The sequence below is a fragment of the Rissa tridactyla genome, chromosome 6 (genome assembly GCF_028500815.1).
Source record: "Rissa tridactyla isolate bRisTri1 chromosome 6, bRisTri1.patW.cur.20221130, whole genome shotgun sequence".
NCBI classification, from domain to species: Eukaryota; Metazoa; Chordata; class Aves; order Charadriiformes; family Laridae; genus Rissa; species Rissa tridactyla.
In genome coordinates, this window is record NC_071471.1 from 37,687,072 (window position 1) to 37,700,394 (window position 13,323).

Genomic DNA, 13,323 nt, shown 5'->3' on the forward strand with positions numbered 1-13,323 from the left:
TGTCTTCATATTTGACTTCACATATACATAGTCAAATGTAAAAGTTATTAGTTTGTCATTACCTTTTATTCTTTTTCTGTTTTCTGCCTGCTGGGTGGAAACAAACTTAGCTTACAGCGCTGGATGAGGAGGGTAACGTGGCACCAGATGGATAACTTTGTTTCTTAGCAGAGTTGATGTAGCTTCTTGTGGGAGTCTCCACACAGGCCCACCCATACGTATGGGTCTGTCTCAAATTTCAAGAGTCAATTGCTTTTCTCATATCATATCTTATCATAGACCCAGATGATTCTTGAGACTTTATCATAAAGTGGTAGGGTTCTTCTGTATTTTTAAATGTTTACTAAAGTTTTACTCATGAAAAATGTTTTGCATTTAATTTGACATGTTTACAGTCATTTGAGAATGAAAATACATAGGTAAAAGCAAATGTCATTTATTAGTGTATGGAAGTAAATGTTTAAAATGTTTAAATTTTTGCATCCAAGAAAACGTGATACTTTAATGTTCCTTTTTTTGATGACTGATATAGAGGATGTCGAAAGGCATGGTTGTATTTGTTAGATTAATTAGAATGTTTATGGTTGATATTTATTTCTCAGTAAACATTCTCTTGGGGGTGGGAGGATGTAGATAAATATTTTTAATTCTACATCAGAGATGAATAGTTAATGCAGACACTAATGCTGCTTTTTCATCTTAATTATTGCTACCTTTGTGCAAATGCTGTCATAGGATGTCAACCATGGATTAACTGAGGTAAGATTGGTTGCAATCTGATTTCTTTTGCAGAATGTAAGGAAATCAGAAATATGAATGTCAAGGATTGTCTGATGTGTTCTATTGGGAGTAAAGCTTTAAGTTAGCATGGCTGTAATTTGGAAAGGTTTTTGTGGGGCAAAAGTATGTACTTCTTTGTACTGCAAATTCAGAGCAACGTGTGAAAACAAGGACTACTTTGATGATATCCACTGGCCGTAATAAAAGTTCTGAAATTAAAATGTACTAAGCGAGAGTGTTTGTGTGTGTTTTGTTTTTTTGTTTGTTCTTTTGTTTTGTGGTTGTTTTTTGTGTGGTTTTTTTTCCTGAAGTACTAAACAGTTGAAAATCTACTTTATTTTCCTAAGATGCTTTGGTCCTGCATTGACAATGAGTAAAGATTTCTTTCTCTTTCCAGTAAAATAGATGTATTAAATGAGTACTATTGCAGTGGCTTCTTTAACCATGATTGTGGTTTTTAAATAAGCAGAGATATGACATGGTTCTTCTCGTTCTAGTTAACAGATATTCCTGTTACAATTTGCACATATCCATTTGTATTTGATGCCCAGGCAAAGACAACTCTCCTACAAACAGATGCAGTCATACAGATGCAGGTAAAAGTCTCAGTTTTTAATGTTACAAAATTTTTACTTTTTTTCTAAGTTGGGTGTCTTGGGCTGTTGCTGTTAGTGTTGGTCTTTTTGTGTTTTTCTGTTGTTTGTTTTTTGTTAAACTGTATAATCTCTTCTCCACAAGAAAGAGAGACTTAGTTTTAATCTCAGGGTATGTACATGATAGAAGCTAGTGGGTTTGGGATCTCAATGAAATTAGATTGTTTAATAATTGAATAAATTTCTAAGGAACTTATTTTCCTTTCGTTAATGAGATGCCTTTTTTGAAGTCTTAACAAGTGCGTAAAAAACCAACCAACCAAAACAAAAACAAACCAAAAAACCCCAAACCCAAAACTGGCCACCACCCCCAACAAAGAAACAATGCCATGTCCCACGTGAGCAGACTTTCAGTGATAGCTGCGTAGAGCCTGGAGCTGGAACTCTTAACTATCTTGTTACTATCTTGTTAGAGGCAGTAGCCAGTTACAGTAACTTCTAATTTCTTATTGTAGGAGCTGGTGCTGTTCTTAAGATCAGTAGTATGAGAGCGGCAACATGTTGGCATCACATGAATATCTAGTGCACACCTAATTTCTCATTTCATCTGTCATACCACCTTCAAAATGCTGCTAAACCGTAAAGTCTGATCAGTGTCTGCAAGGCAGTAGAAAAGAAGCTTATCTTGAAAATCTAGCATCTACTTGCGATAGTGGGAGTAGGTTTCCTGATCTTGCAGTTTGTGGTAGTTTTTGGCTCTCTTCCTGTTAAATGCAATTATACGTTACTCCTAATTTGTTCACTTCTGTTTTAACTTCGAGACTTTCCTAGAAATTGGACACTTGATACAAACAATGCTGTATCTTGACCCGTATCTCTTGTCTAGAGATAGATACACTACACAACCCTAAAATAACTTAGAGTATCTTATGTGTTTTCATGATTCTCTAGGTAGAACTGAAACCAGTGCGATGTGGTGAGCTATACTTTTGTTCAGTGTTTGGAATTTTTTTTTTTAGAAACATAATCCATACCTGTTCAATTGCTGTAAGGGTATAATCATATTCTTAAAACAGGAAAGGAAGAATGAAAGGAGGCTACTGCAAAAGTAACAGCACCAGCTGCTCCTGCCCTGTTTGTAATGTTTAATATAATAAAAGTTACTGTTCTGAGTCTGACATTAAACAGAAGAGATACGTAATGCTCAAGTAATGGGCTCATGTAGAAAAATACTGGCTTCCTTTTGTAGTTCATAATAAACATAGTTTCTTATGCCTTTGAAATGTACATAAACGGTCAATACCAACATTTGATGAATTCAGGGAAATGTTTACATTGAATGTTTCTATTAACAATATTAAATAGTATTAAACCACAAACTTTCAAGAGTTCTGTGCCATATTCAGAACATTTGCAACAGTATTTTGTTTTTGAACAGTTGTAATACAAAAATTATACTACAAGTGAAATAGATGAACAAATCACTTTTCATTCCTTGAATTAGTTTTTAATGAATGCTTTCATGCCAGATTTTTATTAAGCAGCGTACTCTTCATTAGATGAAGTGCAGTATTTTCTTGCTTCCTTTTATTATCCAAAGTGTTTTGAGTGGAATGTTAAAAACTCTGCTCTAAGACTTCCCTGAACATTAGCATTGATGAGGCTAATGGGTGAAGGCAAAATATTTCCTGAGACAAAAGGAATATGAAGCAAATTTGGGCAAACTCAGTAGCTCTCATAATAGCTATTCCCATTCATGTCTTCTGCAGCTTTTAAGACAAAGACTGACGGACATTTAATGTTGACAGGAATCTTATGTCACCTACCGATGCTTTTGCTTGTTTCTTTTCCAGATGGCTGTTGATCAGGCTCACAGGCAGAACTTGTCTTCTCTCTTTCTGCCCGTATTTGAATCTGTCAACCCATGCCTGATATTAATGGTACGGAGAGACAATATTGTAGGAGATGCTGTGGAAGTCCTAAGGAAAACAAAGAACGTAGACTACAAGAAGCCACTCAAGGTATTACCAGTACATATTGTTCAAAGTGTCTTTCACTGACGTGCAAGTAATTGAGAATATTTTTGGAGAACTCTTGTTTCACAATCGTTTTTAATTCAGTTAGCACTGAATTGTGTGTTTCAGGTTATTTTTGTAGGGGAAGAAGCTGTTGATGCTGGAGGTGTTCGCAAAGAATTTTTTTTGCTCATCATGAGGGAATTGCTAGATCCCAAATACGGAATGTTCAGGTATTACGAAGAGTCCAGGCTGATCTGGTTCTCTGATAAGGTAGGGTGTGATCTATAGTCGTTAATTTTCTTTTAGCTTACAATATTTATATTAATAATGTATGAACATAGTAATTTGTGGTAGTGGTAGCTTGTGGTACCACAAGTTTCAGCTTGTGGTAGAAGCTGAAATAATTGTTCTAAAAAAATGTTTATTTTTGTCATTGTTAGATCAAAACTTTCCCGTTCTGTTTTTCCCCATTCCTCGCTTACTCCTTACCAGTTGTCCCCAGCCCAGATGAGTTTAGTAGGATGAAGTGCCAGCCAGAGTAAACTGATTCTAAGAGCCAGATCAGTATGTCAAGGTGGCAGAGAAAAATTCTTGAAGTGGCATATCGAATAGGTTTTTCTGTGTTCAGCCAAGTTTATGGGTCCATTTCGTAGGCAGTCATCTGGTCATACTTTCTTGGAAGTTTTCATGGAATCATGGAATTTTTCAGAGTTGGAAGGGACCTCTAGAGATCATCTAGTCCAACTCCCCTGCTAAAGCAGGATTGCCCAGAGCACATTACTCAGGACTGCATCCAGGCGGGTTTTGAAAGCCTCCAGAGAAGGGGACTCCACAACCTCCCTGGGCAGCCCGTTCCAGTGCTCTGGCACCCTCACCATAAAGAAGTTTTTCCACGTATTTGAACGGAACTTCCTATGTTCCAACTTGTGCCCATTGCCCCTCGTCCTGTCACTGGGAACCACTGAAAAGAGTCTGGCACCATCCTCCTTCAACCCACCCTTTAGATACTTGTATGCCATAATAAGGTCTCCCCTCAGCCTTCTCTTCTCCAGGCTAAAGAGTCCCAGCTCTCTCAGCCTTTCCTCATAAGGGAGACGCTCCAATCCCTCAGTCATCTTTGTTGCCCTACGCTGGACTCGCTCCAGTAGTTCCCTGTCTCTCTTGAAGTGGGGAGCCCAGAGCTGGACACAGTATTCCAGTTGTGGCCTCACCAGTGCAGAGTAGAGGGGGAGAATGACCTCCCTTGACCTGCTGGCCACACTCTTCCCTATGCAGCCCAGAATTCCGTTGGCCTTCTTGGTGACAAGGGCACATTGCTGGCTCATGGATAATTTACTGTCTACCAAGACCCCCAGATCCTTTTCTTCAGAGCTGCTTTCCAGCAGGTCCACCCCTAACCTATACTGATGCCTGACATTCTTCCTCCCCAGGTGCAGGACCCTACGCTTGTCCTTGTTGAACCTCATTAGGTTCTTCTCTGCCCAGCTCTCCAGCCTGTCTAGGTCAAGCTGGATGGCAGCACGACCCTCTGGGGTGTCAGCCACCCCACCCAGTTGGGTATCATCAGCAAACTTGCTGAGGATACACTCTGTCCCCTCGTCCAGGTCATTGATGAATACGTTAAACAATACTGGCCCAAGTATTGACCCCTGGGGGACACCACTAGTTACAGGCCTCCAACTCGACCCTGCTCCATTAATCACAACTCTCTGAGTCCTGTCACACAGCCAGCTCTCAATGCACCTCACTGTCCCCTCGTCTAGTCCACACTTCCTCAGTTTCCTAAGGAGGATGTTATGAGAGAGTGTCAAAAGCCTTGCTGAAGTCAAGGTAGATGACATCTGCTGCTCTGCCCTCATCTAGCCAACCAGTTATAACATCATAGAAGGCTATGAGATTGGTCAAGCATGATTTACCCTTGGTTTTGATTGTTGACTTTTTAGTCCTCTTTCAGAGAAAAACACTGACTAGGGTGGCTATATCACAAATACCTGCATGTTAACGTTTCCACAGTTGTGTTTTAAGCCTTGGCTATTAACTCCAAGGGAGGCAATAATGAACTCCTCCCTCCTCCCCAAAATATTTTTTTTAATTGACATATATTTAATAGTGCAATAGTAAGTCATTGACAGAAACACAATCTTATTGCAATACTTTCAGCAGTATGCATCACTTGTAACACAAAATATGTTGTATCAGCTTCTTTTTTTTAAGTAGAAAGAGTTCTGTTTCCCTGGATTTCAGTCTCTCTCAGCTGGTTAAAACTTTATCCTGTTTTTCTCAGTGCTCAATGGATACATATATATTTAAGAAAAATATAAATGAAACTCGCTTACATTATACTGCACTGTATACTTTTTTCTGGACTCTGCAAAATTAAATTAACTTCTGTATTTTAAACCATCTTGTCTGTTTTCTGTTCTTAGACCTTTGAAGACAGTGACTTGTTTCATTTGATTGGTGTTGTCTGTGGGCTAGCAATATATAATTTTACTATTGTAGACCTTCATTTCCCTTTGGCTTTGTACAAAAAGCTATTGAATAAGAAGCCATCCCTGGATGACTTGAAAGAGTTGATGCCGGATGTTGGCAGGTAAGTGAGAAAGAAAAATGAGTGACACTAGAAATTAATTTTTAATTCAACACTTTCCTTTAAGAAGCTATTTTCACACTAACAGGATAAACAGCTCAGAGTAACTTGCAGCCATCATGTCATTCGAGAAAGGATGCATGCTATTGTTAAAAACTTGCTTCTAATGCTTGCTTTTAGTATTTGTGTCTTCTCTTTTATTATCCTACAAGAATTTCAGGGGAAAACATTATTTGAAATTCAAAACCTTTGAGTTCTAGCTGTTAATTTTATAAGCCTAAATATGAACGTAATTTTAGCTCTAAACAACTTGTTTAGTCCCTCAAGGAAATGTTTTTGCTTGTTTCAGGAACAAATAACATGCTAAATATCTGCTCTTTTAGGGATTTGAATAGCACTAACAGGTAGGAGGTTCAAATGAGGGGAAGTGGATGCTTGATTGCCTCAGTGTTGTGAATGCTAAAAGCTTTCATAGATTCGAGGAGAAATCAAACAAGTTAATGGAAGAGCCCCTCGGTGGTGGTGAAGTACTCATCGCCTCTGGTTTGGGAATCCCTTAGCTGAAGACTAGGATATGAATTTTCTCTTTTCACATCTGGAGATAATCAAAAGGAAATAACGCTACAAGTAATAGCAAAAAGATTGCTTGAGATTTCCCATCCCTGCACAAGGTGCATGTCAACGAGCTAATAAATGAAATAACATGGAAAGATTTTTTTTTTTTTAAATGTGAATGTTCAAAGCATAAAGACTACTTCAGGAAAATTAAGTTCATCTTTCTTTCCACTGGTACAAATACTTTGTAACTTATTTTGCAGGGGAATGCAACAGTTACTGGACTATCCAGAGGATGACATAGAAGAAGCATTTTGTCTTAATTTTACTGTAAGTTTTATATAGTATATAAGCTCATACCATCTATTATAACTGCCTCTGTTGGTGTGTTTGAGCAAAAGCATCTGCTGCTGATTGCCATGAATTTTAGCAGTTGTGTCTGCCATTCATGTTGCTGTTAGCTAAGTGGTGGGAAGAAGTACTCTATACTATTATAATAAATATACTATTTTTGTTTGTTTTAAATAGATCACTGTGGAAAACTTTGGTACAACAGAAACTAAAGAGCTTGTTCCTAATGGTGCTGACATTCCCGTAGCCAAACAAAACAGGTGAGTTTTATGGGTTACAGGGTAGCTCAGTGTTGCCATCTGCCTTGGGAATGTGACTGGGCTGCTCTAAATACGCTTTGCCAGGCTGCTAACACTAGCATTGGAGGCAAAACTACTTTGATTGTTTTTCCAAGCTGTTCTTACGTGTATTGTTAAAATAGCTGTTGTATTTAATGGTTTGCTAGCTGTGGAGAGGCTATCTAATTTTACTTGGAATGTGTAATACTTTTTTTTTTTCCATTTTGAACTTAGAAGTATTTTGAACCTCTTTAGGGCCCATTTTGACTACCTGGTGTTCATTTTATAAGATTAAAAATGATTGTGGTTCTGCAGGAAGTTATATATAATTGGAATTTAGTGAGTAATGATGAAAACTTCAACCTAGATGCCATCATGTGGCAATTATTCATATGTGAAATGTTATTTCAGAGAAGTCTTCCCTTTGTAGAGCAGATAAATTAATCTAGTGTTATCTAGTGTTACTGTCTGAAGAGTGTGTGAGGGGTGGGGTTTCTTTCCTTTGTAAAGGATTCTGTTACTTCTATTTATAAAAGCAGCCTCTCCCAGCCTTTGTGGGAATGCACCTAGGCAGGGTGCGGGAGGAACGAGGGAGAAAATGTACCTCTAGGCATGTTCCTAGAGGGCAAATGTTTTGGGCAACGTTTTCTGTAACTAGCTACATCTGTTGTAGAGGAAAGAGTGATGACAGAAGGTTCCGAGAGTATCATAAACCCACACATAGCCTTGTGCAGCGACAGTACCTCCCACAATGGAGTGATTCTTAGCCTACTATTAGCCTACTGCAGTCACCACCTATAGCTGTCACAGGTGTTTTATTGTTTTTGTTTTTTTTTTTTCTCCACTCCTTGGCTTATAGCTGAGGATTTGTGATTCTTTATCTTAAACATGATAGCATTGAAGTTTTCTGGTGGTGGTTTGGTGTTCTGTCACAAAGCGACAGTAAAATTGGAGTTGAATTATGAGAAAAGATCCAAGGTGCCCATGGAATGTATGCTGCACTGCTGTCACCAGTTGGCTTGTAGCAACGAAGAATTCATGTTTCTCAAGATCCAAATATTCCATGATGTTTTATATTAACATATTAATTAACATAGAGTATATATATGTAAGATACATATACACATATAATAATGCTAATTAATTAACATACAGTATAATAATGATAACATTAATGTTAACATAGAGTATAATAAGGCTAATTAGTTTATGACTATGAATTTTCCTCTGGAGCAGCCTTTCCTTCCACTGTTAGTATTACACAAGTTACCCACCCCTCTGCCAATTACATAGTGTGTGTAAACAGGGTATTTCATTGAGTGCTGGAAGAGGAGGAATGTGATTCACCACTTTGCTCATCTCCAGTATTTTCAGTTCAACAACTTTAATAAATGTGCTGTCAAAATGTGTTTAGATGATGCTTTAAATAATTGGTGATGTTATTCAAATGCTGTGGCTGTTATTCAAATACTGTGGCTTTCCATGGAGAAAGTGTGTTGGTAATCTATACAGTTGGTAAACTGTAATCTGTAACCAAAGTCACTCTGCCAGTGTAGAAATGAACATTGTTAACTAGGATTGATTGAAATGGTAATTAAAAGAAATAATCATAAATACTGTATCACACCAAGGAATTTTAGTTTTCCCCCTAAGTGCTGAGGAAGAAGATGTTTCCAGAGAGATACGAGAACTCCTTGTACCAAAGCACAGATAACAGGCCGTCTGTTATTCAGTGTCCTAGTTCCTTTGCACTGATCTTTCTACTGGATAGGACTCAAATGTCTGTTTGAAATTGATCTGCATTTTCAGTGCAGATATGGTAATCTTTTTAATCAAAGAATAGAACAGCAAGTTTGACGAGTTGGTTTCAGGACAGTGCATGTAATTCAAACTTTAAAGCTTGTTGCCATTCAGTCCCACTTACTGCAGTGCATACAAATAAGAGAAATGCTTATAGTACCTGAAATAAATAATGCTAAATGTTACTGTTTTTCTGTTGCACATTAGGGACTCTGTCTTGGGGGGCATGGAGGGGAAGTACATTTATGTTCCATTTTCATTGAGGTTATCTTCACTGTGGTTGTAACATGAAGCAGAGAATTTAGTATATTTAGATCCTTTTTGCTTAACTTGCAATGCTGTGTTCCATACAGAAATTGCCACTGTTCTATTGATAGAAGGGTGACGTGCTTTTTTTTTTTTCTCCTCTCAATGTAATTCTTTTTTTCTTCTTTGTACAGGCAAGATTTTGTAGATGCATATGTGGATTACATCTTCAATAAATCTGTGGATTCCTTATTCAGTGCATTCTACACAGGCTTCCACAAAGTATGTGGTGGTAAAGTTCTTCAGCTCTTCCAGCCTAGCGAGTTGCAAGCAATGGTGATTGGCAACACAAATTATGACTGGAAAGAACTGGAGAAGGTAAGAACCATAGTTAGCTATTTGTTTCATATATTTGTAATTTCATGATACAAAAGCAAAATCATGAAGTGTCCTTTAGAGCTGTTTTAATTGATGTGACTTCCAGCCTTGATTGAATTGACTGCACAAGTGAGGAACTTTTCTTAAAATGTCAGTGAATTAAAACACTAAAATACTATTTACCTTCCTGATTAAAGTTTTTCCATCTCATTTCTGAAGGAAATCAGAGGAAGAGAGAGGAAGAAAAATCCCCAGAGTCAAAAGGCAGCTGTATACAATGTATTATATTAGGAAGGGGAAAGTGAACAAAATGCACACAGCTGATAGAAGTAAATATTCTTTATTGCCGAAACTCACCATGAGACTTTGTCACTACTTCATTGGGATCGAAAATGCGTTGGAGTATAGGCATCTGCCCATAAAGTCAACGAACAGCGGAAGAAAATTAACCAAGGGAAAAACTAACATGTTACTTGCAGTATCCCTTACACAAACAGCATTCATTCTGCTTTAATGTCAGATTATCCCACTAATTCTGTGTGTTAACAATAACCTAATTTCTTGCTCATTTTAGAATACAGAATACAAAGGAGAATACTGGGCAGACCATCCTACAATTAAAATATTCTGGGAGGTTTTTCATGAGTTATCTTTGGAAAAGAAAAAACAGTTTTTGTGTAAGTATTTGAAACTACTTTGCAGAAGTTGCTAACTGAACAGGATCACTGTGATTTCAGGCTCTTGCTATAAGAAAGCGGATGTAATTATTTGTCTAAAATGATTAACTTTATTTGGAAGAAAAAAATCGTAGTAGAAGAAATTGATTATGAGCTTGTCTATGATTTTGCTGGGGTTGTCCTGAGTAATTCTGGGTGGTGGGCAGTTGCACGACCACAGTAGACCAGGGCAGCATTAAAAAAAACCCAAACAAACAAAAAAAACAAAACCAAAAAAAACCCCAAAACATCAAACCCCAAAATCCCCAACAACCTAAACTGCTACTGTCATTTATCTGACAACTAGGAAATTTTTTCTGTGTTTCGACATAAGGTTCACATCCTCCAGTTCTGTCATTGCATGTAGACAGAATTTTGGAGTTCTGACTGATTGTAAATATCTCAAGGTACTGATTTGAGTGGAAATATACAGGGGAAAAACCAAAGTTATGGAAGCTTCCTGTGAACAAACTTTTGTTGAGAATAGATCATAGATTAGTTTCCAATTCAGACAAATTTCTTACTGAACAAACTAATTCTGTGTATCTACGAGATGCTTGTAAATGCTTGGTAAAGGTATAGGCAATGGATTTTAAATAACAAATTCTGATGCATGAAGAACTTCCTACTTTTTTTTTTTGAAGACTTTTTGGTTTCATATGCTAAAATGAAAGGCTTTCCTTTATATCTCGCTTGTTGTGTTGTAGTTAAGGGTTAATATATGTAAGCTGGAGATGAGATGAAGTCGTCATTCCCTGTTTTTTAACCGTATGTGGAATAATTAAAAAATGCAAATAACGATTAGAACTGCACATATGACACATACAGTGTTAGTGTTAAACTGCTTTTGAGACTTTGTTTGTTTTTTCTTGGCAGTGTTTCTGACGGGCAGTGATCGTATTCCAATTCTTGGAATGAAGTGTCTTAAACTAGTCATCCAACCAACAGGAGGCGGAGAAGGTTATCTTCCGGTAGCTCACACTTGCTTTAATCTTCTTGATCTTCCAAAATACACAGATAAAGAAACCCTAAAATCTAAGTTGATCCAGGCTATAGATCACTACGAAGGTTTCAGTTTAGTATAACTTCAGAAATGAGAGTTCTGTGTAACGTGGGATCATTAAACTAACTCTTTGTGTCTTTCTTGTGGTGGTAAATTCAGTGGATTAAATGATGGAGTGATAATATAGCTGATTATTTGCGAAAACGTTTGGTGGTACGGTTATTCATGGGAGCCAAAAAACACTTACAAAAATGAGGAACTGTCTTAATACATACATTCTTGTACAGAACCATGTGGATTTTGCCATCTTACAATAAAAATGAGAGTATTGTGAATGGGAGTCAAGTTTCACTAACATGAATTAACACTTCACCTTATGCAAACAATTTGGCGTGGGAGTGCATGAGAGACTTGCTTAAGTTTTTCAGATCACTTAGTAAGAACATTTAACTTTTTCCCTGATAAATTCACTTGGTAACTTTTCATTTTGTAAATAATAAATTTTTGTGATAAAATAATTATGTTCCAATAGCAGTATGGTTTCTATTGCTTGTAATTGAATATGAGCTTATTTTATGGCTTTTAACAAAAAAGTGACTACTCTGATTTCTGAAGATATATTTTTCTGGTTTGTTTTAAGAACCTTAATAATGAAAGTGATTGTTTAAGAGACATTCATCTTCACAATGTACAATCCATGAAGCAGTCACTTAGTGCCGATACGAAACTGCATACAATGGCATTTTTAATATGTGGATGGACAAGCTGACTTAATACAGGGTTTTATTTTTAAGGACTGATTCTGTAATTAAGTGGACACAATTATAAAAGAGGTTTAATTTATCACTTGAAACCTCTGCAGCCATATGTCAAGAATACAGCTTAAAAGAAAAAGATGCACCAGGCAGTTGTTGCTGTCAAGAAGTTAAACGTTTATTTTTAAATGCTGAAAGCGTAGTTTATGGTTTCTAATAGAATTTTCACTTTTTTCCAGATAAATGCATTTGAAATAACTCTTTAACACCCCCCTCCCCTTTTCTTAAGATTTTATTTTTAGTATAATTGCCCTGAGACGATTGTGCTTAGCTGGACACTTTCAGATTTGACTTTCCTTCTCTGGTTAAATTCCAGATTTTGTGGTGTTATATGTGACTTGCAGCTGTGAAACAAATATTTATTTTTTTTAGATTTTTAAATGCAGTGAAAAAATTCAAGCTATAATAAAAGACTTGAATGAAAACCTTTGTTGGTTGATGTGTATGGATGCTTGCATCAGGTATATTTCTTCAACTGGAGGGCAGCTTTTGCATGCATTAAATCAAGGGTACAGCTAGGATACCAAGATCTCACTTGAAAAGCAGGGAAATTAATTTACTGTAATAAATTGTATAATGTGCAGTTTCTGTGCTGGCAGTACACAAAACAGTACAGTTAAAATCATTCTTTTTTCCTTAACACTGTGTTTTTACAGCTTTCTCATGCAAATTCTAGTAAATTCTTTGTATGCAGCTCATATTCCGTCTTTTCCAACACTTGTTACCTGGCTGGGAAATTCTCCCACTTGTGAAAAAATAAGGAACCAACAAATACTAAACCAGCTTAATCTTAATATACATGGAAGAAAGAAAAGGAGAAAAGAAAAAGTATTATGCCTTCGTTTTACCAGGTAATGTTAAAACACCGTTTTTAAATTATGAAACACCAAGATTGCAAAGGCAAATAGTTAAAAATTATGAAGTGGCTAGTGTAAAGCTGTCATCTTACTTTTTCCCTTGTGTATTATTGCATGATCAAGTGTTTTGGGGGGGTTTTTTGTTTGGTATTTTTTTTTTTCCTATGGGACCCTTGCTTCATTCAGTGTACACAGTTGATGGTGTTCACTAAATAGGGACTTTTTATGTTCGGTTGTGTAGGTCCAAGTGTAATTTAGTGTGTATCATCAAATCCCAGCACTATGTATATGTATTTAATTTCCCTATAGGACTTGCTCTGCTTTTTGCTGCATTGGATTTTTC

At 36.8% G+C, this 13,323-nt stretch overlaps 1 protein-coding gene across 11 annotated transcripts in view; it reads left to right on the forward strand.

The window, feature by feature from the left end:
- Positions 1–12,548, forward strand: part of HERC4 (HECT and RLD domain containing E3 ubiquitin protein ligase 4) — a 38,049-nt gene extending 25,501 nt beyond the window's left edge. For 9 of the 11 annotated variants that reach the window (XM_054204655.1, XM_054204651.1, XM_054204660.1 and 6 more), the window contains 10 exons: positions 736–759; positions 1,278–1,376; positions 3,227–3,394; positions 3,518–3,661; positions 5,818–5,984; positions 6,800–6,866; positions 7,065–7,147; positions 9,406–9,589; positions 10,164–10,266; positions 11,182–12,548. In XM_054204655.1, the coding sequence (XP_054060630.1) occupies positions 736–759; positions 1,278–1,376; positions 3,227–3,394; positions 3,518–3,661; positions 5,818–5,984; positions 6,800–6,866; positions 7,065–7,147; positions 9,406–9,589; positions 10,164–10,266; positions 11,182–11,390 (1,248 nt within the window). In that variant the 3' untranslated portion in view covers positions 11,391–12,548. The remainder of the gene's footprint in view (positions 1–735; positions 760–1,277; positions 1,377–3,226; positions 3,395–3,517; positions 3,662–5,817; positions 5,985–6,799; positions 6,867–7,064; positions 7,148–9,405; positions 9,590–10,163; positions 10,267–11,181) is intronic. The other 2 variants (XM_054204659.1, XM_054204661.1) reach the window with 1 other exon arrangement.
- Positions 12,549–13,323: the final 775 nt, after the last annotated feature.